We start from the raw sequence: 28,000 nt of genomic DNA, 5'->3' as shown, positions 1-28,000 counted from the left end.
GCGAAGCGCGAGCTGAAATTTTTTAGTTTGACATGAAAACAGGAAAAATGTACCTGTTTAGGTTTGCTTGTAGTAACTCATGAGGAGCACATGTATCTCACTAGAGAGCGAGCTAAAATTTCTTTATATTCTGACGTGAAAGCTTGATATTCTAAGCACTTTTGGTACCAATGATTAAGATGGGTATCTAGAAGAACAATAGATGCGAGCGCAAAGCGTCAGCTGAAAATTTTAATATTTCGATCTGGACAAAAAGACAATTTAATGGACGCTTTTAATAAAGAACAAGATATATATCCAACAAAAGATTATTGCAAATCGAAGCGGGAGTTCTTTTGAGGTATAGAACTGAAAACGGGACATTCTATTCACCTATTTAATCATGAAAAGTATGGGGTTTTGGTACAGAAATGATGCGAGCGCGAAGCGCGAGCTGAAAATTTTTATATTCCGATCTGAAAAGCAGACATTTTGAGCACGATTTTAGATCAAAATCGAGTTGGTATCTTAATCTCGCTTGCTGGTTTTAGTGTAGCATTACATTCTTATTTTATTTTTAGTTGCACATGCGGAATTATTGGGAGGGGGGCAAAACGATATGTTCCCCCCAAATATTTTCATTGGTGGGGCTATTACTCTAATAGCTATATGGTCATTCCTTAGACGATTTATCTTGCCACCCTTTTACTCCCGTTTGTTTTTCCACCCTTTTGAATTAATTGATTTATTAAAATTAATTCATTCACCACTGGTGGGATGGAACACCCTATCAACAAAAGTTGTTTTTCGTTGGGTTCCTTTTATGTCATGTGTTAAAAAATATCATATACATAAACATTTCATTCTTTTTCATCTTGAACTTCCACCCATCTGTTTAATAGTCCTGAAAAAGAATGTTTTCATTTAATAACAATATACACAAATTGCGAGGGAAACAAACTGATTGATGGCATACTATAATCATCACTATAATCATCATGATCAAACTTTTCATTTTTTCATCATCATTATTATAATTTTTCTACCCTAAATTATTGGGGGGGGGATGCTAATACAGGCCACCCCCCCCACTTGAAATATTGGGGGGGGGGATATATCCCCCCCATCCCCCCCCCGTGATCGACACCCATGGCCATAATAGCGAGTTTTTCCAATTGCAAAGGGGACGGATTCTAGAACATGGAAAATACATTGAAAATGCCCGTCAAATGACAGTGAACAGCTGAGAGGTATTTGTCGAATATTGGTGATCCGGCCTGGACAGTAGATCGTCCTACGATTTCGAGCTGACAAAAAATTGTAAATATGTCGTTTGTCCAGAGTCACGAACGACACTGCTTTTTCGATTCCCAGATTTTCGACAAAGACTGCTTTGTTGTGAAAGGCTTTTGACAATAGATTATCTACGTTCCAAAAGGCGTGTCCGTAGTGGTTGCAAAAACTCGCCAATGTCATCCTGCTCCTGAATCTAAATGGGGGGGGGGGGGGGGGGGCCTCAACCAACAACCTGAATACAAATTCAAGAAATAGATCTAAAAAACAGATTAATTATACGACTCCATGGTGTCATTGTTAGACCAAGTTCAAATCTACTTCCTTATGGAGAAGCCTAATCGTATTTAAAGCCCAAATAAAGCTTCGGTTATGGTCAATAGGCCTAATGTGAATCATACTTGAGCATCATCTAACATGTCAATCTCTAAATACGGAAGTGTAGTGGCTCATGATTTTTTCAACCAGCAATTGACTTAAACAAAAAAAGGTCAAATATTCAAATCTTGGCTATCTAGCGCCATCTATCGGTGAGGGTTTAATTGTCTGTGAAAAGGGCTTTTATCCACTCATCTTACAAATTTAGTGATTGGACATCAGAAACATACAGACTAGATTCCAATCCCATTACATTACAAGTCAATGAAAAGTTAATTGATTCCTGATACTCTTCTGGTGCTTGATCAAGTATTCATTTATCTCTCCTTCTCTCTTTAAAGAAAGTCAGTGCATTTAACAGTGTCACGTAAGGGTATAACGTTGTTAGTATATAGCTTTAGGAAGAGAGGAAGAATACAGCCGACAGATCATAATGAAACAATACACCCATGTTATTCTACCCGAGTTTACCATTCCAAAGCAGGAAACGTAAAATCACGATGGATCTGGAATTAAATGAAAATAAATAGTTACATCAGAGAACACAAATAAAAGGGAAATCAAGAAACATGTAAGGGATAGAAATAAAGACACGCCACATGGTAATTAACACACAACAAAACTGTTTTGGAGATTTTTGTTATAGTGTAGCTAGATTGATGTTAGTTGTTCTTTACCATGTATATGGACTGAAAGTTAAAGTTCTGCAAATATTGTAATCCAATTTCAATATTTCGAACTGCACTCTTAGATAAAACAAGTGGAATGCCTCTGGCCGTCTCACCTGCATCACGCGATTCAATATAGCAGCAGTGCTGATTTTGAAAACTACTATAACTCGCACAAGATGTTCAGTGATACTTGGTTACTCTTATTTCCACGTTTTATGAACTAGACCAATACACTTATAGAGATATGATGGCAATTCAACAAATACCCCCAACGTGGCCAAAGTTCTTTGACCTTACATGACCTTTGACCTTGATCATGTGACCTGAAACTCGCACAGGATGTTCAGTGATACTTGATTACTATTATGTCCAAGTTTTATGAACTAGACCAACACACTTTCAAATTTATGGCTGTAATTCAACAAATACCCCAATTTGGCCAAAGTTCATTGACCCTAAATGACCTTTGACCTTGATCATGTGACCTGAAACTTGCACAGGATGTTCAGTAATACTTGATTACTATTATGTCCAAGTTTCATGAATCAGATCCATAAACTTTCAAAGTTATGATGGTAATTCAACAGATACCCCCAATTCGGCCAAAGTTCATTGACCCTAAATGACCTTTGACCTTGGTCATGTGACGTGAAACTCATGCAGGATGTTCAGTGATACTTGATTAACCTCATGTATAAGTTTCATGAACTAGGTCCATATATTTTCTAAGTTATGATGACATTTCAAAAACTTAACCTTAGGTTAAGATTTTGATGTTGATTCCCCCAACATGGTCTAAGTTCATTGACCCTAAATGACCTTTGATCTTGGTCATGTGACATGAAACTCAGGCAGGATGTTCAGTAATACTTGATTAACCTTATGGCCAAGTTTCATGAACTAGGTCCATATACTTTCTAAGTTATGCTGTCATTTCAAAAACTTAACCTCAGGTTAAGATTTAGTGTTGACGCCGCCGCCGCCGTCGCCGCCGCCGTCGCCGTCGCCGCCGCCGCCGCCGCCGTCGCCGTCGGAAAAGCGGCGCCTATAGTCTCACTCTGCTATGCAGGTGAGACAAAAAACCGTGCGAACTGTAACCCTTTTGTCCTATTTTGGAACCCTCGATAAAAATGGTTCCCCAAAAGATTCTTTACGTGCTCAAGAACCTTAAATGGTTTTATAAAAAACTAAAAAGTGGATGTTCAAGGTTACTCAGAAACGAAATGTTCCAATTGGGGAAACAAACCTCGAACCCCTTTTTGACGAGTCTGGATCTTTGATACTTCTGTCATACAGAGTAAAAATAAATAACAATTCTGTATAAATTTATCCATTCGTTATCTTTGCATAGGCCGGCTACTTAAAGATAACACAGAAGCCTAAAAACACAGCTCGTTTACCCATTACGTGCTTTATTTTCTCTCTCTACTAGTTTGCCAGATGAGCGATTTTAACGGGGGGATGCTTTCGAGGCTGCAGCCCCCCCCCCCCACAAAATTGTCCAAGCCCCCTCAATTTGTTGAAGGTCTTGTGTAACTCAAAGTTCCTAAAATGAACATTGCAGTGGTGGTATTTACTGTCTAATATCAATTATTCAAGTATTGAGAGATCAATAAAATCGTACTTAAATAAATGTCACAATAATCCAGGATATCATCTTGATTATATTTTACAACCGTGAATCAAATACATCAACGTTAACAACAGGTTCTGCACCTTCAGAATGTGACGTCAATCCATCATGTGACTCATCACGTGATTCGAGAGGAGCTCCTTCTTGTTCAATTGATAGACCTCCACTATCATCCTCCTTTCCGACATCTACATTTTGAAAAGAGTCACCAATATCTTCAAGTTCTAAGTAATCGTTTTCTACGCGCTTGGGAATGCCTTGGTCATCAGACTCTGACTGGTCACGTGATTCGAGAGGAGTGTTTTCATTCGTCATGCTGGTGTTAACATGATCTCCTTCTCGTTCAATTGCTGGATCTCCACTATCATCCTTCTTTCCGACATCTCTATTTTGAAAAGAGTCATCAATATTTTCAAGTTCTAAGTAATCATTTTCTACGCGCTCAGGAATGCCTTGGTCATTAGACTCTGACTGGTCACGTGATTCGAGAGGAGTGGCTTCATTCGTCATGCTGATGTTAACTTGTTCTCCTTTTTGTTGTTCCATTGATACGTCCTCATTCTCTTTTCCCACATCTCCATTTTGAAGAGAGTCGCCAATATCCTCAAGTTCTAGGTAATTGTTTTCTACATGCTCGGTGTTGCCGTGGTCATGATTTTTCTTTTCAAAGAGAGCATCTCCCTGTAAATTAATTGTTACCGTTTCGCTCTCATTCTCGGCATTGTCCGGGCCTTTAACTCGATCCACGTAATCATACTCGTGGGTGTTTTCATCGGTTGTCATGGTTACATCATCTCCCGCCTTGGAAGTCTTCTGCTCATCTCTTATGGTGTGGTAAATGGGATCGTCTCTTTCATCGGATTCGGTTAGTTCTTTATCCGGCTCTTTTGTTTCATCAATATTTGAAAGCGCATCCTTGAGTTCACCGGTACCAGACGACGCACCAAACCCGGCAGGGGGAACTTTGGGCGCGAAGACGAACATGTTTGGATCAATGTCTGAGATGGAATCATTGCGGTTATCGGTATCACTCCTTAGCTGTAAATGAAGCAAAGAGCATAAAACAATAAAACATCATATTGTAGTGAGTGCCCCCTTGGTTTCAAAAGACGTCCCTTAAACAAACGCTGTAAGTTTACAAAAGTAAACAACGAGATTGAGGTACAACGTAAAGTGTGGCTAGGCTATAGTAAAAAGCTAAAGTAATTCTTTAGGGATAAACGAACAGCGGTGAGCCTACAATGAAATTGGGATGTAGAAAGATGAAACTTGGGCTGTCTTACATTAACATTTCCTGATCAAAGCAATAACGATGATTCTAGACGTTTCTAGTGCATACATTATACGGGCATGTATGTACATCATGCAGCGTGTTCAGATATTACTCCAGCTCAGCAGGGAAACCCTTTTCAATGTCATACCCTCTTTCACCTCACCTCGGTGGAGGCGTGGAGCCTGAGTGGTGCCTGTGCATACATATCCCGCCAAACTGCCAAAATACCCCCAAAATTCCAATTACAACTAAGTGTGCCTACATCAGTCACGCGTCACTCAATGCCTTAACAGCTAAATCAAATGATTAAACATCAATGGCTACTCACGTTGGATGTGGTACTGAACACTTTGCTATCTGCATTGCTGGCTGTGTTACACTGATACACGTCTGTGTCATCTAGTTCACCTTTCCTACAGCAATCTTTACATTTTAAGTTTAGACTGAAGATACAACAGACTACGATGACCAGACCAAACCCAACACTGATCCCGGCAATGGCCCCCGCGGATAACTGTTCAGGCGCCACTGAAACTGAAATAACAATAATAAAAAAAAAAATCACGATTCACAACATTCTAATAATTATGAAAGTGGGGAGTCTAACAGTTGGACATGCAATGATAATGGTCATCAATCAAGACCTTTCAAAATTGTTTTTTTTTTTTAATGTTACAGTTACTATGCAATTGATTTATAATATACAACCCTAATAAACCCTTGAAACAAGTAGGCCAAGAACATCATTTAAAATAACATAACCTGAATATTAAAAACTAACAGAGGTGCTCCGATAAAAATGCACCAGATTTTTTTTCTCATAAAGGTCAGAACTTTAACTATCAATCAGGGATGTCACTACTAACGTGCCGTCCTTTCAAAGCCCTACCTTCTAGATTCGGATTGCAAATAACCGTTGCGTCTTCCAAACCGTCTGGACAAGATTGCGGGGCGTTGGAACCGCTTACAGAAGAACTGCATGCCTTCACAGCATTTTCTGTCCCAGCACACATCAGGTTAACAAGAAACACAGCGCCACTGCCGCTCTCGAAACTACCCCTTGGTTCCTGGGCAAGGTTCGGATATCCGACTACTCGACAGACGACGTCAGCTTCACTTTTGTCCCAAGACGAACCAGCACAAACCCGGCCCCAGTTACCCCTGTAGTAAACTTCTACTCGACCTTCGTTTGGTGTTGATCCACCGGATAACCGGAGATCAAGCTCTGAAAAGTATGCACAAACATTGAATTATTGTATATCTCACTACAATCGTACAACAGATGCTGGTTATTTAATTATTTTGGTTATTATTATTATTATTATTTTTTTTTAATCTTAGACATCATCTTTAGGGTGATATTTTTAACTACCAATCCAAACATCGAAGAATGAAAAAAATACATTATAACACAATATACATAATTTGGGGGTGCCGATTATCTAGTTGCCTATTCAATGGCGCACCATCATATTACCCGGCTTCAGTTCCAGCTGTTAAAAGCACTCGGTGCGTTCCATGAATTATTCCTACCGGGTACCCATTTACCTCACCTGGATTGACTGCAGAAAAGTTAAATACACCATGCTTTAAAGGAGAGATAAAGATATTATTGAAGGTTTGTTTCATGATACCCGCCCCCTTTAAATTGGAGAAGGTTTTCAAATCAAGAAATTGATGATAACATTATTATCAAACACGTTGCTCACCCTTGGCGGAGCACTGAACCCCTGCGTCTTGGGAATGCTGGCAGACATCCACGGAAGAATCAGTCTTTGAACAATCCTGCAGTCGTTGTTCTCCACCTGTACACATGACGTTAGAATAGAAGATAGGTCCAACTCCTTCACCGTACATCACATCGTGTCTGATGGCTGTTCTGTTATCAAGCTCCCGACATAGCACCGAAGCATCTTGGGTATCCCAGGTGTCGTTACAGACTGTGCCCCAACGACCATCGACTCTGACTTCGACCCGTCCTTCGTAGCTCCCACTTCCGCCATAAAGACGAATGTCACGCTCTGATTAATGAACAGAAGAAATAAAATGAGAGAATAATCATTACAATTAGAAGTTAAGAACACATTTTTCTTGACAATGAAAAAAAGGAAGAAAAGTAGAAGATATAGGGCATAGGAGCCAAGCTAATGCGTAAGATAAGCGATGAATACTTTCTATTTTTTTATGTCGATTAAAAGTATAAAAGTACGCGTAGCAGTTAAAGCAATTGGGCGTTGTGGCGTGCGCCTGTAATCCAAGCTGTGGGGAAGTTACAAATTGATGCAGAGGTTCGAGGTTCGAGCCCTGGTCACGTCTTTCGGACGGTGACGTTAAAGGTCGGTCCCAGACGTAAATAATCATATCTGATTGATATACGTCTGACAAAACTCAAATATACACACACAAGCACACGCAGCAGCAGGAGTATAGTAGTAGTACCGTACAACTATTTAAGCAGCAGTAGACGTAGAAGTAGAAAGTGAAGTAGAAGCAGACGCAGAAGTACAAGTAAACGTATATAAGAGTAAAAGTACAAGAAGTAGAAGTATATGTATAATTGAAATAGAAGTAGAAGTAAAGGTAGAAGCAGAAGTAGACGTACAAATAGAAGTAGACGTAGAAGACTTAGACGTAGTCGTAGAAGTAGACTTAGTAGTAGAAGTAGACGTAGAAGTAGAGGTAAGAGCAGTTGTATAAGTGAAGTAGAAGTACACGTAAAATCATATGAAAGTTGAAGTAGTAGAAGAAGAAGTAGAAATAGACGTAGAAGTAGAAGTAGACGTATAAGGAGACGTAGAAGTCGAAGAAGTAGAGGTAAAATCAGTCACAGAAGTAGACGTGGACGTAGACGTAAAAGTAGACGTAGAAGTTGAAGTATATGTAGAAGTAGACGTAAAAGTAGAAATACGAGTACAAGTAAAAGTATAAGAGAGAAGTATAAGAAGAAGTAGATGTAGAAGTAGACGTCGAAGTAGACTTAGAAGTAGACGTTGACGTCGACCTAGGCGTAGAATGTAGGAGTAAAAGTAAAATAGAAGTAGAAGTAGACGTAGCTGTAGAAGCAAAATTAGACGTAGAAGTAGATTTAAGTAAAAGTAGAAATAGAAGTAAAATTAGACGTAGAGGTAGAAGTAAAAGTAGGTGTAGACGTAGAAGTAGAAGCAGTCGTAGAAGTAGAGGTAGAAGTAAAATTATATAGAAGTGGAAGAAGAAGAGGAAGTAAAAGTAGAAGCAGACGTAGAGGTAGAAGTTGACGTGGATGTAGAAGTAGAAGTAGACGTAGAAGTAGTGTTAGAAGCAGACGTAGAAGCAGAAGTACAACCCCCACTATTTTTGTCTAAACCGTGTACAAAAACGTAAAAATTACCATATGATCATGATGATTGTGATTTTTTGAATGGCCAGCCCCCCACTTTTGGATCAGCCCCCCACTTTGAAAACCGTTCCGCGGCCCATAGACGTACACGTAGAATTAGAAGAAAAAGTAAAGTAGAAATATAAGTAGAAGTAGACGTAGAATTAGAGTAAGAATTAGAAGAAGACGTAGAAGTAGAAGTAACAGTAGAAATAGAAGTAAAAGTAGACGTAGAAGTAGACGTAAAATCAAAAGTAGATGTAGACGTGTAGAAGTAGACGTAGAAGTAGATGTAGACGTAGAAGTAGACGTAGAAGTAGAACTTGACGTAGACGTAGTAGTAGTAGAAGCAGATGTAGAAGCAGAAGTAGAACTAGACGTAGACCAGGGGCCGCGGAAGCGGGGGGGGGGGAGGGCTTCAGCCCCCAACTTTTTTTCCAAAACCGTAAAAATGACCATATGATTGTGATTTTTTGCATGGTCAGCCCCCCCCCCCACTTTGAAAACCGTTCCGCGGCCCATAGACGTACACGTAGAAGTAAAAGTAAAGTAGAAATATAAGTAGGAGTAGACGTAGAATTAGAGTAAGAATTAGAGTAGACGTAGAAGCAGAAGTAGACGTAGCAGTAGAAGTAAAATTAGAAATAGATGTAAAAGTAGACGTAGAAGTAGACGTACACGTAGAAGTAGACGTGAAGTAAAAGTAGATGTAGACGGTAGAAGTAGACGTAGAAGTAGAACTTGACGTAGACGTAGAATTAATCACACGTAGACGTATAAATTAGAATAGACATAGAAGTAGAAGTAGAGGTAGAAGTAAAAGTAGAAGTAAAAGAAGATGTAGACGTAGAAGTAGACGTCGAAGTAGAAGTAGGCGTAGAAGTAGAAGTGCTCACAGGGGAGGGGGGGGGGGTATGGAGCTATATCCCTCCCAATATTTTAGGCGTATGGCCTGTGATATCATCCCCAAATATTTTACAGTCGGTCATCATAACATTCATGATGAATCATAATTATGTCAAATATTATGATGATGATAAAGAGGGGGTACAAGATGATCATGATCACGATGGTGGTAGGTACTAATTGTCGTATATTTACTTGATGACCATCACTGTTTTTTCTCGGATTTTTTTTCATGTTTATTGTCATTGAATGAAAACATTCCTCTCAGAAATTATTAGATAGAAACAGATGGGTGGAGAAAGATGAATTCCATGATGAAATAGAATAAAATGTTCATAAATCATTTTATTCACATGACATTATATTTTGATTTAAATTTACCCCTCCCCGCAACATTGAGCGTAGGGTATGCCCCATTTACTTATCACCCTTTGAAAAAAAATAAATCTTCCACAGGTGTTTCCTCTTTAGTATTATTATCTTACTATGCGTATGACGCAGGGTAATGTCACTTTAATTTCCATGAACTGTCGCGGTCTAAGAGATAACCGCAAAAGGCAAGATGTTTTATTTTACTTGAAATCAAAGAAATACGATATTTGTTGTATTCAAGATACACATTTTGTTCCTGAAATAGAGAATGAAATCCGCAGGGAATGGGAAGGTAAATGTTTCTTTTCTTTTAACACATCCAACTCCAGAGGGGTAGCGATTCTTATTAAGAAAACCCTCCCTGTTGATATAAATAGATTTAAAGTAGATAACATCGGTAATTTTGTCGTTTTAGATATGTTACTGTATGAACATAATATTACTCTCGTATCGTTGTATGGCCCGAATTTTATAGATAATCCAATATTTTTTTCAGAGATCCAACAAACCATAATAGACTTTGATAATCCACATACGGTAATTTGTGGAGACTGGAATTTAGTTCAAGATTTTACCTTTGATACCTATAACTACTTGCATGTAAATAACCCACGAGCAAAACAGCAAGTGGACAATATGAAAACCGATTTGGATTTATGCGACTCTTGGAGAGTTTGTTTCCCAGACAAAAGATATTATACATGGCGACAATCCACCCCCTTTAAACAGAGTAGATTAGACTTCTTTTTAATTTCTTCGGAACTCCTTTCACTTGTTCAGAAAGTTCGCATTTTTCCAGGTTATCGCACAGATCATTCTTTAGTTTGTCTAAGTCTCAACTTGAATAAGATAAAAAGAGGTCCTGGTTTTTGGAAATTCAACAATTCTCTATTGAAAAGTGATGAATTTGTTTCTAATATTAAAAAAGTAATAAAAGATACGACTATATTTTATGCGAGAGACGAAGTAAAATTTGATGAAAATGATCGAATAGTAGGTGATTGTGAATACACTATAAACGATCAGTTATTTTTCGAAACTTTAATAATGATAATACGAGGAGAAGCAATATCACATGCCTCCTTTGTAAAAAAACAAAATATAAACAGAGAAAAAGACTTAGAAAAGAAAATTGAAGAGCTGGAAAAAAAACTGGTGATCACCGACGATAAAATATCTATTTTGGATCAAATTGATAAAGCAAAATCAGAACTGGAAACATTCCGTTTAAAAACTAATGAAGGAATTGCGATTCGATCTCGGATTAAGTGGATGGAGTTTGGTGAAAAGCCTTCTAAATTCTTTTTAAATTTAGAAAAACAAAATTGCATTAATAAAGAAATACGTCAGTTATCCACTGAAAATGGTGATAATTTAGAAATGCAAAGTGACATAATCAATGAAATATTTAATTTTTACTCTAATCTTTATGCGGAAAAAGAAACCAACGTAAGCAACTTGGAATTATTATTAAATTTTCCTGGTATTCCTAAGTTGTCCCCTAAAATGTCTTCCTTATTGGAGGGTCCTTTAAATGTTGATGAGGCCCTTTCCGTTTTAAAGCTCATTAAAAATAGTAAATCGCCCGGACAGGATGGTTTTACCGTAGAATGTTATCGTTATTTTTGGGAAGATATTAAACTTTTTTTGGTTAGATCATTAAATTATGCGTATTTTTCAGGACATATGTCTAATTCACAAAAAATGGGAATAATTACTTTAATTCCGAAAGGAAACAAACCCAGACACTTGTTAAGAAATTCGCGACCTATCTCCCTATTAAATGTTGTCTATAAAATAGCGTCCAGTTGTATAGCAAACAGACTCAAAGGTGTTCTGTCTTTTTTAATTCATCAAAACCAAACTGGTTTTTTGAATGGTCGCTTCATAGGTGAAAACATTCGTTTATTGTATGACACATTACTTTACAGTGAATTACATGATATAGCTGGCATGCTTCTGGTTGTTGATTTTGAAAAAGCTTTCGATTCTGTATGACATAATTTTCTTTTCAATGTCCTGGATTTTTTTCGCTTCGGTCCATCCATTAAAAGCTGGATAAAATTGTTCTATGCAGACGCAACCTCTTGTGTGTTAGTTAACGGACATTGTACAAATAGGTTTAATATAGGAAGAGGGTGTCGTCAAGGAGATCCTTTATCTCCCTATCTTTTTTTGTTAGTCAGTGAGATTCTTGGTATTTTAATTCGACACTCAGCATGCTCAGACAAACTAGAGGGAATGCATATTAAAGGGAAAACACTTAAAGTGTTACAATATGCAGATGATACCCTTTTGACACTCAATGGTTCAGAACAAGATTTAAAATGTGCCCTTGATACACTTGATGAATTTGAAAAATATCCAACCTCAAAATTAACATAACTAAAACCCAGGTGATATGGATTGGGAAGAATAGAACTTTCAAAAAAGAGATTTTACACGAGTACAAACTGAACTGGATTTCGGAAGGATATTTTAGGTACCTAGGTATAGACTTTTCAGTTGAACTATCAAAAATGGTCGATTACAATTATCAAGAAAAGTTTAAAGAAATAAAACGTCAGATGGCGGTATGGCGAAAAAGATCTTTGACTCCCTTAGGGAGGGTAACCATTGTTAAATCTATATTTATACCGAAATTGAATTACTTGTTTTTATCTTTTCCAGAACCAAAATTAGAAATTATGAATGATATTCACCGATGTTTTTACGAATTTATATGGGAAGGCAAACCTGATAAAATAAGTAGGAAACAAATGTGTCAACCGTATAGTGAGGGTCAGGGGCGTCGATCCATTTTTCAGATTGGGGGGGGGGGGGCAAAATCATGAATCGTTCTAAAGGCGCTCGATCACACCAAACAAACTCACCCACTCACACACAGGCCTAATTATTATATATATATATATGTGAGAAAGAGACTCGGACACAATCTCACCAACAAATTAATGCGAGCGCGAAGCGCGAGCTGAAATTTTTTAGAATGCTGACCTGAAAACAGGAATGGTACCTGTTTAGGACTGTTTGTAGCAGTAACTCATGTGGAGGATACATATCTCACTATACAGATAATGCGAGTAACAAGAGCGAGCTGAAATTTCTTTATATTCTGACCTGAAAGATTCATTTTTGGTACTAATGATTAGAATGGGTATCTAAAATAACAATAGATGCGAGCGCGAAGCGCGAGCTGAAAATTTTGATATTTCGATCTGAAAAAATTGACAGGTTAATGGACGTTTTTAATAAAGAACACGATATATATTCAACAAAAGATTATTGCAAATCGGAGCGTGATTTCTTTTTAGGTTTAGAACTGAGAACGGGACATTCTGTTCACCTAATCAATCATGAAACGTATGGGTTTTGGTACATAAATGATGCGAGCGCGAAGCGCGAGCTGAAAATTTTTATATTCCAATCTGAAAAACGGACATTTTGAGCACGATTTTAAATAAAGAACGAGTTGTGTATCTCAATCTCGCTTGCTGATTTCTGTGTAACACTGCAATCTTATTTTATTTTTGCACATGCATGCGGAATTATTGGGGGGGGGGGGGCAAAACGATATGTTTGCCCCCCCAATATTTTCATTGGTGGGGCGATCGCCCCCCCCTGCCCCCCCCCCCCCAGGATCGACGCCTCTGGTGAGGGTGGTGTTAGGATGACTGATATTTTTATCCATTCGAAATCATAAAAAATTTCATGGATAAGAAGGTTCATTTCTTGTTCTAAAAATCTTACTTTTCACATGTTTCAATCATTTTTGCCTGCAGAATATACATCTTTTCAATTATTCATGGGGGCTGAGCATTATAAATCACTTGCTATATCAATGAATAACCCATTTTGGGCACAGGTATTGTTGGCCTTTTCAGATCTTTCCCGCCTTATTGTTGATGACGTTGCATGTCAAGCCCTTTGGAATAATCCAAAAATTAAAATGAATAATAATGCAATATTTTTCAGGTCTTGGTGTGCTAATGGGGTGCGTTTTGTTAATGATATTTTGGGAACAGATGGAAAATTTCTCTCATATTTTGATTTTCAACGCAAATACAATGTACACGTCAATTTTCATCAATATTATGGCCTGTGCAGCGCCATTCGATATGGTTTCAATAAACATGTAATACCAAAAGCTATGGAACCTATTATTCCAGAAGCACTATTTTTGATAATTAAAGTAAAAAAAGGTTGTGCTCACATTTACAATATTTTTTTGAAGTATAAGTTGAAAGATTGTAAAAGTCTAATCAAATGGAAACAGACATTTGACTTTGACAACACGATATGGAGGTTCTACTATCAAATAGCTTTTTATTCAACTGCAGATGTCAACATGAGATGGTTTCAGTTCAAAATAGTGAATAGAATTATTTATATGAAAGATGCTTTGTTACGATTTAAATTGGTTACAGATAACTTATGTACCTTTTGTTATAATTATGAAGAAACTATTATGCATATTTTTTGTTCTTGTGCCCACACAAACGAACTATGGTCTCAACTTGAAATTTGGTTTTCTCGTAACAATCTGAATATCAAAATTTCAAACCAGAATAAACTATTTGGTTTTTACGGAAACAACAATGGTGCTCATAATTACATTTTTATAATCGTTAGAAAAGGAATTTTTGCAGCAAAATGCAAACACTGTCTTCCAGTTTTCGACCATATTTTGTCTGAAATAAAATCTTATTATGGTATGGAAAAGTATATATATAAAACAAATCTGAAAAAGAAGAAATTCATAAAAAGGTGGTCATCTTTTACTTTATTACATTAAGTCTCTCAGATATCATTCTAAAATACATATATATATATATCTTGTATGGATTTTTTCTTTCCTTTGCACTTTGATTTTGCTTTTTTTTATACAAATGTTACGACAATTTCATGGAATATTGTTTTGTACATATTCAACTTGTGTGTCATATACTGTGTTAATCATTCAATCATGTATTGTCAAAAAATATGTATTATAGTGATTTCAATAAAGGACCCCTGTGGAAGGGTTTAAAAAAAAAAAAAAAAAAAAAACCCTTTGAAAGTCAATTTGTTTTTGTTAGTGTTATTTAGTTAATTAGTTTTATGATTTAAAATAAGTGCAGAACATAAAACGGAAATGAGAATTGAAATAAAAAAAGTGTATAAAAAGGAGATAACCATGAAAATCGACAAGAGTCCTCAAAATGACTAAATTCAGGTAAATTTTTCAAAAATTTCAGCTTGCGCATTATTGACCTAGTCCTTACATGTATAGTCTTATAGAAATAAAGCTAACATAACACTTAAAACAAAATTCAGTCTTAAGGACTACCCCCCCCCCGCTGGCGTGCAGATGAGGGGCTAGGGTACAAGGACCCCTCTCCCCCAAAATGAAGACCAAGAACGAAGGGGAAAAAGAAATGAAAATAAAAAGGGTGGAATATTTTTTAAAAATATGTCAAAATTTATCACAAAATATGATTCTTGTAATAAAAATGTTAAGGATATTTGCCCTTTACGCCATGCTCGCTCGCAGCATTTTTATAATTTTGACCTTTCGCAATATCTGGGCCCTAAAAGTTTTATACTCGATACGCCACTGATCCCCCCCCCCAAAAAAAGAATAAAACAGGAAAAAAAAGGGAAAAGATAATCGCTAACATAGAACGTTATTTGTGTCAGTCATCTCGATCAATACACATGATCAAGTAAACGCATAGAGTTAGAATGAAAAAAAAAAAGGAATAAGAAGTAAGATGCATACAATGTGAGAAGAAGATTTAGTAGTGGGCCAAGAAATAGAAGTACATTTGGGCGTGGGAGTACACATCAAACACTGTGGTGTTAACCGGTGTACATACAGGACCACATCAGTTATTTTACACCGGTGTTAAATTGACAGTGTTAGTTTAACACTTATAGGTATTATTACAACACCTTTGGTAGTTACATTGGCACTTTTTGATGTTCAATCTCTAGGGTGTAATTTTCATACCTCAGGGTGTGGTCCTATATTAACACCAACTGGTGTCAGTTTTAACACCACAGGAGGCGCGATAGCTCAGTCGGTAGAGCGGGGGTTTCGGATTCCGGTGACCCGGGTTCGATTCCCAATTGGTGCGCTAATAGTGCCCTTTGGTAAGGCATTAATCCTCATTACCAGGTCCCTCGGAGAGGACCTTAAGCCGTCGGTCCTCTGGTTGCTTGCTTACAAGCATTCATGCTTTCTTAGCAATCAGGTTAACAATCACTACCACCACCACCACCTCCACAGTTTTTACAGTGTAGGATAAGCACTTAATATTTGATATAGAAATGTGATACTTGATTGGTGTAATCATGGACCTAATGCATGTTTCATAAAATGTTTATAACGTGGTTATGATATGACAGTGGTAATGAATGCCAATCAAGGTACACAGTTTAAAATCAATATGCTCCTTTGCAATCATCCATTGATCCTATGTGAATTAAACTTTCAAAAAGGCATTGTTTCTGTCAGACATCTACTAACTCAGTGTCTTTGAGTTGACTTGATTTTCTTGGTGCAATATATTTTTTTAGAAATTCCATTTAATTATAACCTTTTTCCATTAAATAGATTTAACCTCGATGAAGTAATTTCTTTTTTAAAATGAGTAAATGCCGAAAAAGGATCACGTTGCACATGTTGAATGTACTTATAAACTTCAATTAACGCCTTATTTACATAGGATTATTCATGAAGATCAAGTAAATGATAACATTTAACCTAACTTTTATTTGTGTTCGAAATTGGATGTGTAAAATAGTTCATTTTTGAAGCAATTAAAAAGCAATGCTATATAGACGCTCAACTGAAAATTCTGGGGGTTTCGAGTTTCAGGGATTATTTTCACAGTTTTAACCTTATAAATAATTACCGGTATTAAGTGACAAAATTAAATCTAATATTTAGTTTAAATATGATATCAGTGAAAGTCGAGTGGTGCATCTTTCGTGCTAAGATAGTCTCCTCCCCAATTTTAAAATATTACAGTGATTGTTCAAATCAATTTATTTAAGTCGATTTAACATGATTTACTTGAGTAAAATGGCTGCAAAAGAAATAAGTTAATTCTGATTAAAACTGCCAGAAGTCAAGTTTGCCACGATTTTATTAAGTAATTAAAACAAATAATTTGTGACTCTGTGAATAAATCCGATAACTTGACTTTAAAATACCGGATGGAGATTATCCCTCCTGAGTTTTAAAGGCAGCTACGTCAGATTATTTTAATATAATCATATCATTTTTATTTCAACATGTTAATAGGAACGAGGAAACAGTATAGGTTGTCATTTCAATCATAATGATCATAATAATGACAACTTACATGTACAAGACTGCTTTACTGAACACTACTTCTGGACCTGACCCAACGCAGGAAGGATACTCTAGGCCTATATAATTTACGAATCAGAAATAAAACAACGGGCTTGAATTTCCTTGATGACAGGAAATAAAATGGCAGTATGCATGGAGATAGAATAACAATATCCTTATTGAGAGAGAGAGAAAAAAATCATGCTTCAACTAGAATATTGATCTGTTATCATAACCGAGTAGCGCTGCAGTGGAAGGCGTTGATTGACAGAAGACAATCGTGTGTGAGGATATATTCTTAATATATCATGTGTAAAGAGCATATCGAATAAAGAATACATATCATATACGTATATATATTGAACCTAACGTCTTCAAAAAAGAAATACAATCATCATGCTAATGATTAAATAGATTGATCAAATAATTGATGCATTATATTAAATTTACCGATTTGAATTGAAATCCAAATTAAATTCACTTAACTAATAAAATCAAACAAAGATGTAATTTCATATTAGATGTAATACATTTGAACTTCATAAAGGCCTGTCGTATCAGCTTACACTCATGAATGATTCGTCAACATAACAAATACTGAGTACATATCCGGTATGATAATAATAAAGAAAATAAGGTACTGCAACAATTAATAATGATCTTGAGTATCATCACGAGAATGATGATGATGATGATGATCATTGGCGTACAGTGGATCACTTTATGGGGGGGGGGGGCACCAACAAAAAATTTGAGTCACTTAGTGGTCGCGCGAGCCATGTTTACTGACATAATAGAGACATTTTGAGGACTGTGCCATTAAAAGAATATGCATCGCACTGATAAAATGATATTTTATATTCAGACCTAAAAAGGGATAAGCATTTTTTGTACTAATGATAGTACCTGTCTCTCTAAGAAAACAATGCGAGCGCGAGCTGAAATTTTTGTACATATTGACTCCGAACAGAGACATTTTAAGGACTATTTTAAAAGGAATTCATGAAGAGCATACATATCTCAACATAGTCATCTAATGCAAGCGCCAAGCAAATGCTGTTTTTATAGCATTACACCTAAACACATTAAGCACTTTTTGTAGTCATTGTAATCATAAACATTTTACTATCTCACTAATCAAATATTTAATCCCCTTGAACAGGATTATTCATCTCATTGAACAGACAATGCGAGCACCAGGAGTGACGAAGACATAGGCCCTAAGCAAATTATGTTTCATACAGTTATGAAATAAATATTTCTTATGTAATATAATATAATATATATATAGTATTATGGAATATAATATATTTTTTCTTTCCCCACTATACCTGACTACGTTTCTTTCTTTCTCCCTCTTTTTTCTTCCCCCTTTTTGCCAGCCGATTGTTGGAGGGGGGGGGGGGGCACGTGCCCCCGTGCCCATTCCCGTAGTTACGCAACTGATAATGATCTTGATGATTATGTTTATAATGCTGACGATTATTTTTATCATCATGATGGTGATGAGAATGATGATGATGATTATAATGATGAAAATAATGAAAATCGTAACAATGATAATATGAACACTGATGCGAATAAAGATAACAAGCGTAACGCTAAAACTAATGAAGAGGATAATAATATTCGAGAAAAAACGACATTTCAAAGTCGACTGCTACTTGTAGTTCCTTAGTTGAGTTAAATACAAATGTTATATATTATAGCATTGGCAAGTGCAATTGTGAGACGAAGGCGGGATTCGAACGCCAATTTTTTTGCAAAGACAAATCTAATATACTATACTTATACTAAACTAATATGCAACTCTAATATACAAGTACATTACCTTCGAATAAAATCTTTAGGATTAAAACTACAGAGAGGATTTGATTAATCCCGAACTACGCTCCACCTGGATTTGTTTTAAATCCCTGCAATTGAGAGTGCAAATTTCCAAAATAAGCATTGAGTGTTAAACTTCGTTATGACCTGTTACTTTAAATTCATTATACGGTTTTTTTTTTCTCTCTCTCATAAATCGCATAGAGTGTAAATCAGTGCGTAAATCAACGTTTAATTGACAATAGCAACATGTAAAATGACGCACTGATTTTTTTTTATTCATTTATTTTCCATTATTCACTTCCCGATTTTCTAAAAGGAACTTGCAAATGAGCTAAGCTCAAATATTAATGTTCGAATATCATCATGAAAAGATATCAATTCAATTCAATTCAATTCAATTCAATTCTGTATTCCATTTCCATTCAAAATATGATACAAAGTAATATAAAGTAATATAAATCAAGTACAATTTTACAGACGAGCATTCTTACTTCGTAAAACAAAACAAAAACCGGTATAATATTGAGCATAAATGGAAATGAGGGGGGTCCACTAAAAAAGCAAAGCTTGTAAAGTGTGGTTATCAACCAATCCATCACAATTAAATTAATCAGGAATAATAAGGACTGACATCATGTTATAAAAAGCTCTGATGGACCAGAACGCAGAATAATCTATACATATTTAATTACCTTGGAATATAAATGAAGTCAATTTATTTGCTTAATTGTATGTTTTAATTTTTTAATCAAATTGATTCATTACGTAGAATAGGAAAGTAGAATTCAAATTAATCTTTATACTATTATAAGGATATCAAGGATAGAAAATTTGTTTCATTTTTGGTAATGTGGAATTAAGACGATGATACCAGTCTCACTCATTTCTAAATAAATTCCATATTCATCCTAACATGACCATGGGATTAAGCTATTAACAGAACAGGCAATCAATATACAGTCTACTTGAAAATATGATGTTGTATAACCGTCATTTTAACGATATGATAATGATATGATAACGAGGAACGAGTGGCCTTCACTTTTTAATCTCGTAATAAAGAGTCTGAAAGCATCGTTTAATATACAATCAATTTTCGCCACCATTGCTAAATTGCTACCTCATAAATAACAGTCTGGTCTATAATCTAGGGCCAGACAGAATAATGACTTGACCTCGTTAGATGTTTCAATAATTTATTATTCATTTGAATTACCAATTACTTCATTTATCTACCTCTATATGTACATGTATGTCTATCTATCTATCTATCTATCTATCTATCTATCCATCCATCCATCTATCTATCTACATATTTATCTATCTACCAATTTATTCATCCATCTACTCCTTCCTTTATTCATTCATTTGCTTATCTTTTATTGAAGTTAAATCCTGAGAAAACTGAGATTTTGCATATAACATCTCGTCACAGAAACTCAGATAATGTTTCAACTCTAAACATACTGAATCTTGTTGGTACTATCATTGAACCAGTCCCCAAGGCACGGGATTTAGGGGTAATTGTCGAGAATGAATTAGGAATGAAGTCCCATGTTAACAATATTATAGAGTCGCAGCAATTGGCTTAACACAAAATTTGAAAAAAACATATTGAGAGGAAAACAACAGAAAAGTTTGTACATGCTTTCATCTCAAGTCATCTCAAGTTCTTCTCAAGTCACTTCGATACTTTAACATTAGTTTGCTTTTCGGAATCAGGAATCACTTCTCGACAAATTACAACATGTCCAAAATTCTGCTGCAAGACTTATAACTCGAAATGGGAACTCAACTGGCTATCCATTCGATCAAGGATAAAATATAATATAAACTTCTCATATTAACATTAATGTGTATACATGGCATTGCCCCTGCTTATCTTCAAGAACTTGTCCAAATTCATAAACCCAAGCGTAATCCCCGTTCTGGTTCAAACCATTTTCTCTTTGAAATTACTGCCAAGACCAAATCATATGGGGATCGGGCTTTCAAAAAAGCTGCACTGGTCAGCACGTACAATGGAATTCTCTCCCATCGAAATATTACCCAGCTTGAGCAATTCAAAGTGCATGTTAAAACCCACCTCTTTCATAATGTTTAACTAAGTTAGGTTTTTGTTTTAAATCTACCATTCTTACTATACTCCCCGCTTTCCTCACGCATTTGTCGCGCTCTGGCTTCATTGTCGGTAAAATATATTTGTGGTATGACGGTCCTGAGCAAAAGCTTTAAAAATATTACATTATATTAGTGATCTGCTAATAATTGGAGAAAATGAGGATTTGTACATCACAATGACTCGGCCTAGATGCAGACAAACCGAATTCCCAACAAGGTATTAACATTTACATCTTTATTACTGTCTGATATTGTTTTTAAACTTACACAAATCTTATTTTCTCACAATTCTCTTTTCCCTCCAACACCTGTCTTGGATTGGATTCTCTTTTGATGTAAGCAAGGGACCGTCGAAAATGAATATCACATTAACAGTTATCATGGTATTAAATTTTCACTAGGAGTATATAGGACACCGTTACCGCAAAAAAAAAAAAGAAAAAAAAAAAGAAGGAATTTCTGACTCGATACCCTAGTGGAAGTACGACATTCGTTAATTTGCACATTGGCACATCTGATGATCTGACTATACAACCCTCTTAGCATGCTGAACAAAATTTCAAGGAATATACATAAATAATGTGCTGTGGCGATGGGAAGGGGTTCTACCCGGGTGGGGAGGGCAGTCAAATGCGGGGTCAAATGTATTGTTGTACAATGCGTGACCAAATTATTTCCAAACACCCCCTATAGGCCTGTGCAAAATAACTCCTAAACAAGTTTTTCGCGTGCCAGAATATGACCTCGGGGAAAAACAAAACCTAAACACGTTTGGCTAGTCTTAAAAAAACTTTGGAAAAAAATCATACCCTAAATAAGTTTGACCCCGGCGATTGACCATTGACCAGTCTTTCAAAACCACCCTTTTTCTTGAAAATCGGTGTTTTTGATGCACGCGCGGCCCGCGTCCAAAACCGAAAAAACATAACTTTAAACGCGTTTTTTAGGTCACGCATGTGTACAGCAAAAAATTTGACTGGACTTTAGGGCTATTCTTGGCGAGATGATTAATTGAAGCATTGTGTACATCAAACCATGGACCTACTACACGTATGTTCACGGCCTCAACTCAGTGGAGCGCGCCATTGAAAGGCCTTTTCGCCTAGCAATATTGTTAGCGACGTTTGTTAGCATCACTTTGCTCACTCTCCAAAATGTCTGCGACATTAAAATTCTAAAAACAATGGATTTGTTCAATTTTAGTGAGGCTATGAATGTTTATCATTTACATTGACTATCAGTGTACCAACATATACCGAATTTACAAGCAAGTGTGGGTAAGACTTTGAATTATCAGTCATTTCGATGCAATCCCAAAATTGATGAAAATATAACAGAAATTTGATATAGCATTGCAAAATCCTTATTTTCATATCCCCTTAATTTTTAATCATTTGCAAAAGCATCTTAGTACGTTTCTTAGAATTTTTCACAACTGATAACGGTGGTGGCTTATTAATTCTAGTTTTTTTTTAAGAAATGGCAGGCATTTGAAATCAGGTAAATTGTTGTTATATTTTTAAAAGAAAATCGTTAGATTCGAACAACTTACTAATAGTTCTCCAAAAGAAGGGTTATATTCAATTATATGTGTGTAAATGATACATGACGACAAATTTTACGAGTATATCATTGCATGTTGGATAACCTTTTCCACGATGAGTTTCGTAATTGAGAGAAAAATCAAGTTCATTCCTAGCACGCGAGCCGCAGAATGATAAATTTTAGCGTGCGCACACGGGCTGATCGCCGTGTCTGCGGGGACGGATATCTAGTCCCATACTGGTGTAAGGTGGTATTTTCCACGTACCTTTTCCCCTTGTAATGACCACTTCGCACTTTAATACTTAATTTTGACACTTAATCTGTGAAATTAATGGTTTAACGATTTTGGAAAATGTTCGGAATATACCTAACACATAAATGATTTCATTTTCTAGAATTATTATTTCTTTCCTGAATTACCAAAAGGCAAATTTAGGTCAAGATTGCATATACTCACATTGACTGTTTAGCATAGCGCATATCTATTACAATTTCTATTATGTGTGTCTATATTAGATAAATTGTCCTGATGTAAATATATGTTATAGAATCATATTGGATACAAAAATCATGACGGGTGTCATGGTCTGAGTTTTCTTTGTGTATAACAAACAAAATACTGCATGATTCCAATTTTATTTGAACATGTCATCGTATGCAACGGCAATTTCAATCAGTTTATAATGTTCTTTTGCTTAGTCAGCGTTTATTTTTCAATGTGCAGAATTGGTTCGCAAGCGGTTTTTACACCAAAGAGCTTGCCAAAGAGCTCATTCCTGGCACTTCGACTAAAGATGGATATGATTATTTTGTTTCTCATGGTTATCCATTTTTAAAAACAATATTTATTTACTGCAGCCAACGAGTTCCTGACACAATTTATTTTTTGACTAAAAACTACATTATGAATGTCCCCCGAGCGGTCTTAAAATAAAAAAGAAATACCCTTTTTCGCAAATGAATCATAGTTGTAGCTGTAAAATTACTTTGTCTTAATTCCTTTCCTCTTAATTTAATATTTTAGTATTTCATTTACATAACCTAAATGAAGGAGGATTCGGAACGATCAGTTTGATGATTATGGGTGTGAAAGGACCCCTCCCCAAAAATAATAATGAGTAAGAATAAATAAATAAATGAATAAATAAATTAAATTAAATTAAATTAAAATAAAAGTCAGTAATCTTTAACAGGATAGTTCGAAAGCTTATTTTCAGTGGGGTCCTCAACACGTATAGAATTGTAATTATAAAAGGTAAAATCTGTTTACACTATAAATATGAATATGAACTACTATTAATAATAAATAAGATCTTGAGATGGTATGTACAAGAAATATATAAAAAAGAGAACGAAGAAGAAAGTTGAAGGTATAATGTTGTCTCAAGCGGATCGGGAGAAGGGGGTGCTCCTTTCCCTCTCTTTTCCAATACACCGGGTGAGTTATGTATATCTCAATATTGATTTTATAACAAACTACTTAAAATCCCCATTTCATGACAGATTATAAAAAAATTCGGCTTACGATTTGTGCTCGCATTGATTGTTGAAAATATATTAAATCGTGCATCATAATTACAAAAGTGCTTTAAATGTCAATTTTTCAAGCCATAATATTAACAGATTACGCGCTCTCATTAGGCTTATTAGACTAATAAATAAGATATTAATTTAGTAATCACTATGTCCTTGTTTTCAGAATGGAATATCGACAAGTTCTATTTCGTGCTTAGGAAGAGAAATAGGAAGACAGTCATCATTTTCATTTGATGACATAATGTTCTTAGGATGTCCCGGTCCTAGGTCAAAACTCAAAGGAATAATATTGAAACATATCGGCTCTTCTAAAACTGTGATCCAAATCCACCTCACAATTGTCCTACAAAGTGCTTGAAATACAGAGATTAAATTGTCCCTTTTTCAGATCGGAATATCAAATACTTTAAGCTCGCGCTTTTTGCGCTCGCTTTTTTGATTTTCATGATGTAACAGGTATTTAGAATGCCCAGATTCTAGGTCGCGCATGTTTATTCAGATACGCAGCTTGTTCACTATTTAAATCATCCAAATATCAAACATTTTGTGCTCGCATTATAAGATTTCCAATTATCATTTTCATGATTTACACAAAATGATCAGAGTGTCCCATTTTTGGGTGTAAATCTCGAATTTTTTTTCCGCACGCGCTTCGCGCTCGCATCAATTGTTTAGTCATTTACTTATTATTATCACGATTACAAAAAGTGCTTAGAATTTCCGTACTTCGTCTAGAAATGTCAAAATTTTCAGCCCACGCTTTTCGCTCGCATTATTTGATTGTTGAAAAATGTAAGGTAGTTGCGGTGGATACACATCTGTCTTAGGATCACAAACATTGCCCAGAATATTTAGATTTTAGGACAAAATACTTTGCACTCGCACTAATCAAATAAGGCTTATGAGATTATTATATATTTATGTTGATTTATAAGAATAAAGCTTAGACTATTATAATAAAAGACTACCCCTTCAAAGATACAAACAAAAATCAACTTCGAGTGGCCGATCGGGAAAATGTGGCTAAGAAAATTCGGCTCCCCCCCCCCCATATTGGCAAAGGCTGGATCCGCCCCTGTCTACTGATAACTCTTGAAGGGGGGGGGGATGAGTTACCCTTGAATATTATTGTTGAATATTCAGCTCAATATATTGCTTTGACCCCCATCCCTTCACACACGTTTTGTATATCCCCGTCTACTAACAGCTCTGGGGGGGGGGGGACCATTTTTTTTAAACTCAACATAATTATTGCTCTCACACCCCCCCCCCCCCCGATCAGATGAATTACGTCACTTGACGTGCGTGATTTCAATTGCAATATAGCCCCAAGATCCACTGACTATTTATTTAGCTTACACATTAAAAAAAACTGGAGAGTTGTCAAACTCAACACAAATATACAATAAAATAACAACAAAATAACATACTATAGAAAGAAAGTATTAAAAAAATTGAGAACTTAGTACAATAAAGATAATATAATGTTGAATTTTTTTACCCCCGTCTCCCACACTCGATCTATTACGTATTAGACAATGATATGAAATTATGCTGATCTGCCTTTATTTGCGCACGATATTCTTAACTAAAGTCATGATATGACCATTGATATAATGGATTATAAATTTTCATAGTTTGATCACACCATATCCACTTTAAATCCCTGGAAATTCCAGCAACAATACATGTTGTCATGGTACGACACACATTTTCTTTATTGAAAAGTATCACGACACCAACGTTGAAACTGTGCAAAGGCCTTTAATGGCGAACTCCACTGGGTTGATACATAGCCTATGGGTGATGAACATACGTGACTAGAGATGATCAAACCGTTGTTATCCAGTGATACGCATGGCAAAAGATGCACAAAGCATGGCGTGTACTAAAGATAATGTCAATTTTGAGCCTGGAAATTTGTATAGCAAAGCACAACGGAGGTAATATGACTGTAGAACTACAACCGGCCGCGCCGCAATTCCATGCCTAATCAACTACGTTTAACATAAAAAAGAAAACTGCAGACACTTACGTTGCGCATAACAACTCGTCTGAAGTAGGGTAGTCATGAGCGCTAGTTTCCAGGCGTTGATAACACTTCGAGACACCATCTTTGAATATCAGTGTGAGTTTATGAGAGAACAAGAACTGCCAGTGAAGGCCGGTCAACCCAACATGACGACTATAGCAATCTATGTAAATCTCTTATCTCATTCTCAGGGAGAAAGGTGTAGAGTCGGCTTACATCGTCACCTGGGCAATCCACAGACTTCTGATACTGATAAACGTATCTTTGCTAAACATAATAATGATGTTTACTTCCTCAACGCAAAACGCGCGGTCTGCTGCAGGTTCTCTTTTCCCCCGAGTTTCAGGTCATCGGGGGTGGGTGTGTGCGATACCACCAACGTCATCGTGTATTTGAGAGTCACTGTACCGTCTAGCTCTCGATCAAAATACAAAGAGGATTTGATAACAAACCGATATGATTCATGACAATAGTATATTGGGGACGTTGGTTTATCCTTACGTATGAATACATTCACCACAATATAACACTCTTTATGAATTTCAGTAGATTTTATTCCACACACGCATAAACCGTGAAAGTCCCTCAAATACTCAGTTAATAGTTCCGTTTTGAATAGAACATGATTATTCAGTCATGTCAGTCAACATGCTAGTTTCAAATTAAGAAATCGAACTTCCTTAGTGACAAAGTGGAGGTCTGTTAACAAACCGATGAAACCAAAATCGTCAAAATGAATATATGGGACCGAAATGTGACACAATTATACAATAACAGCCCATCAATGGAATGAAATATCCAGGGCACTGCATGAGAACAATTTTTTTTACTGGGGTGCTGATGTAAATTTGAAAAGAAGAAAAAAAAAGGTTTTCACTCGAAAATGGAGTCATTTTAGTGACACCTCCAGCACCCCCGCTTCCCAGTGCCATGGAAATACCATACTACCATCAGATATCTGTTTATCTGTTCCGTTATATCTATAAAATATATATCTATATAATATATATATATATATATATATTTATATATATTTATATTTATTTTTTGCTCTGTATATTATTGGCTTGAAAATAGTTTTCTTCTGTATAATTATCATTTGCTTATATCTGTTATTAAGGGAGAGCATGCAGGACAAATTCGCTCCATTTCCCCTGCTCTTCTAGAGCCGCCATTTCTTTGGCAGGAATGTCGTGATTTATCATAAATACAGACCTCGGTAATATCTACCAAATATCCTATTTTCACCGAGGACATCCACATGCATGGTTTTGAAAAAACGGGCCCTATAAAGAAAATTTCCGCTTCTGGGCGAACTTGCCCCACCCTGAGGCAAGTTCGCCATTTGGGCAGGCGAGTTAGCCCATAGGGAAAACAGTGATAAAGAAAACGAATGATGGGTTCAAAGGCATGCACAAAACATTATGTTGATACAACAACTCACCGGCGGATCCACGGGGCCTGCAACATTTATACATGGATTATCCATGTATAGTTGTTGTATCAACATAAATAAATGCGTCGTGCCTTTGAACATGATTATGTCCGTATTGATACTACTTTTTAACATAATCTATGAAAAGTTATATAGTGATTTAGGACCAATATACGGACATAATTATTAAGCATGTCATGTAATGTATACAAGAACATTTTTTCATATGTAGATAAAATCAGGGTGGATCGACCTGCACCTGCCCCGTTGCAAAAGAGCGAACTTGACCGACGGGCAGCCAT

The 28,000-nt window shown here is 36.1% G+C and overlaps 1 protein-coding gene across 1 annotated transcript; it reads right to left on the bottom strand.

Moving 5' to 3' along the window:
- Positions 1-1,942: 1,942 nt before the first annotated feature.
- Positions 1,943-26,669, bottom strand: LOC129282496 (uncharacterized). Its single transcript, XM_064113890.1, has 5 exons — positions 26,267-26,669; positions 6,937-7,248; positions 6,117-6,452; positions 5,556-5,761; positions 1,943-4,992 (listed from the first exon to the last, which is right to left on the bottom strand). The coding sequence occupies exons 1-5, from the start codon at positions 26,343-26,345 to the stop codon at positions 3,991-3,993; spliced, it is 1,935 nt and encodes a 644-aa protein (XP_063969960.1). The 5' UTR covers positions 26,346-26,669; the 3' UTR covers positions 1,943-3,990.
- Between the last annotated feature and the right edge of the window lie 1,331 nt (positions 26,670-28,000).

This window comes from Lytechinus pictus, chromosome 2 (assembly GCF_037042905.1).
Source record: "Lytechinus pictus isolate F3 Inbred chromosome 2, Lp3.0, whole genome shotgun sequence".
NCBI classification, from domain to species: Eukaryota; Metazoa; Echinodermata; class Echinoidea; order Temnopleuroida; family Toxopneustidae; genus Lytechinus; species Lytechinus pictus.
This window is presented reverse-complemented; position numbering and strand designations above follow the sequence as displayed.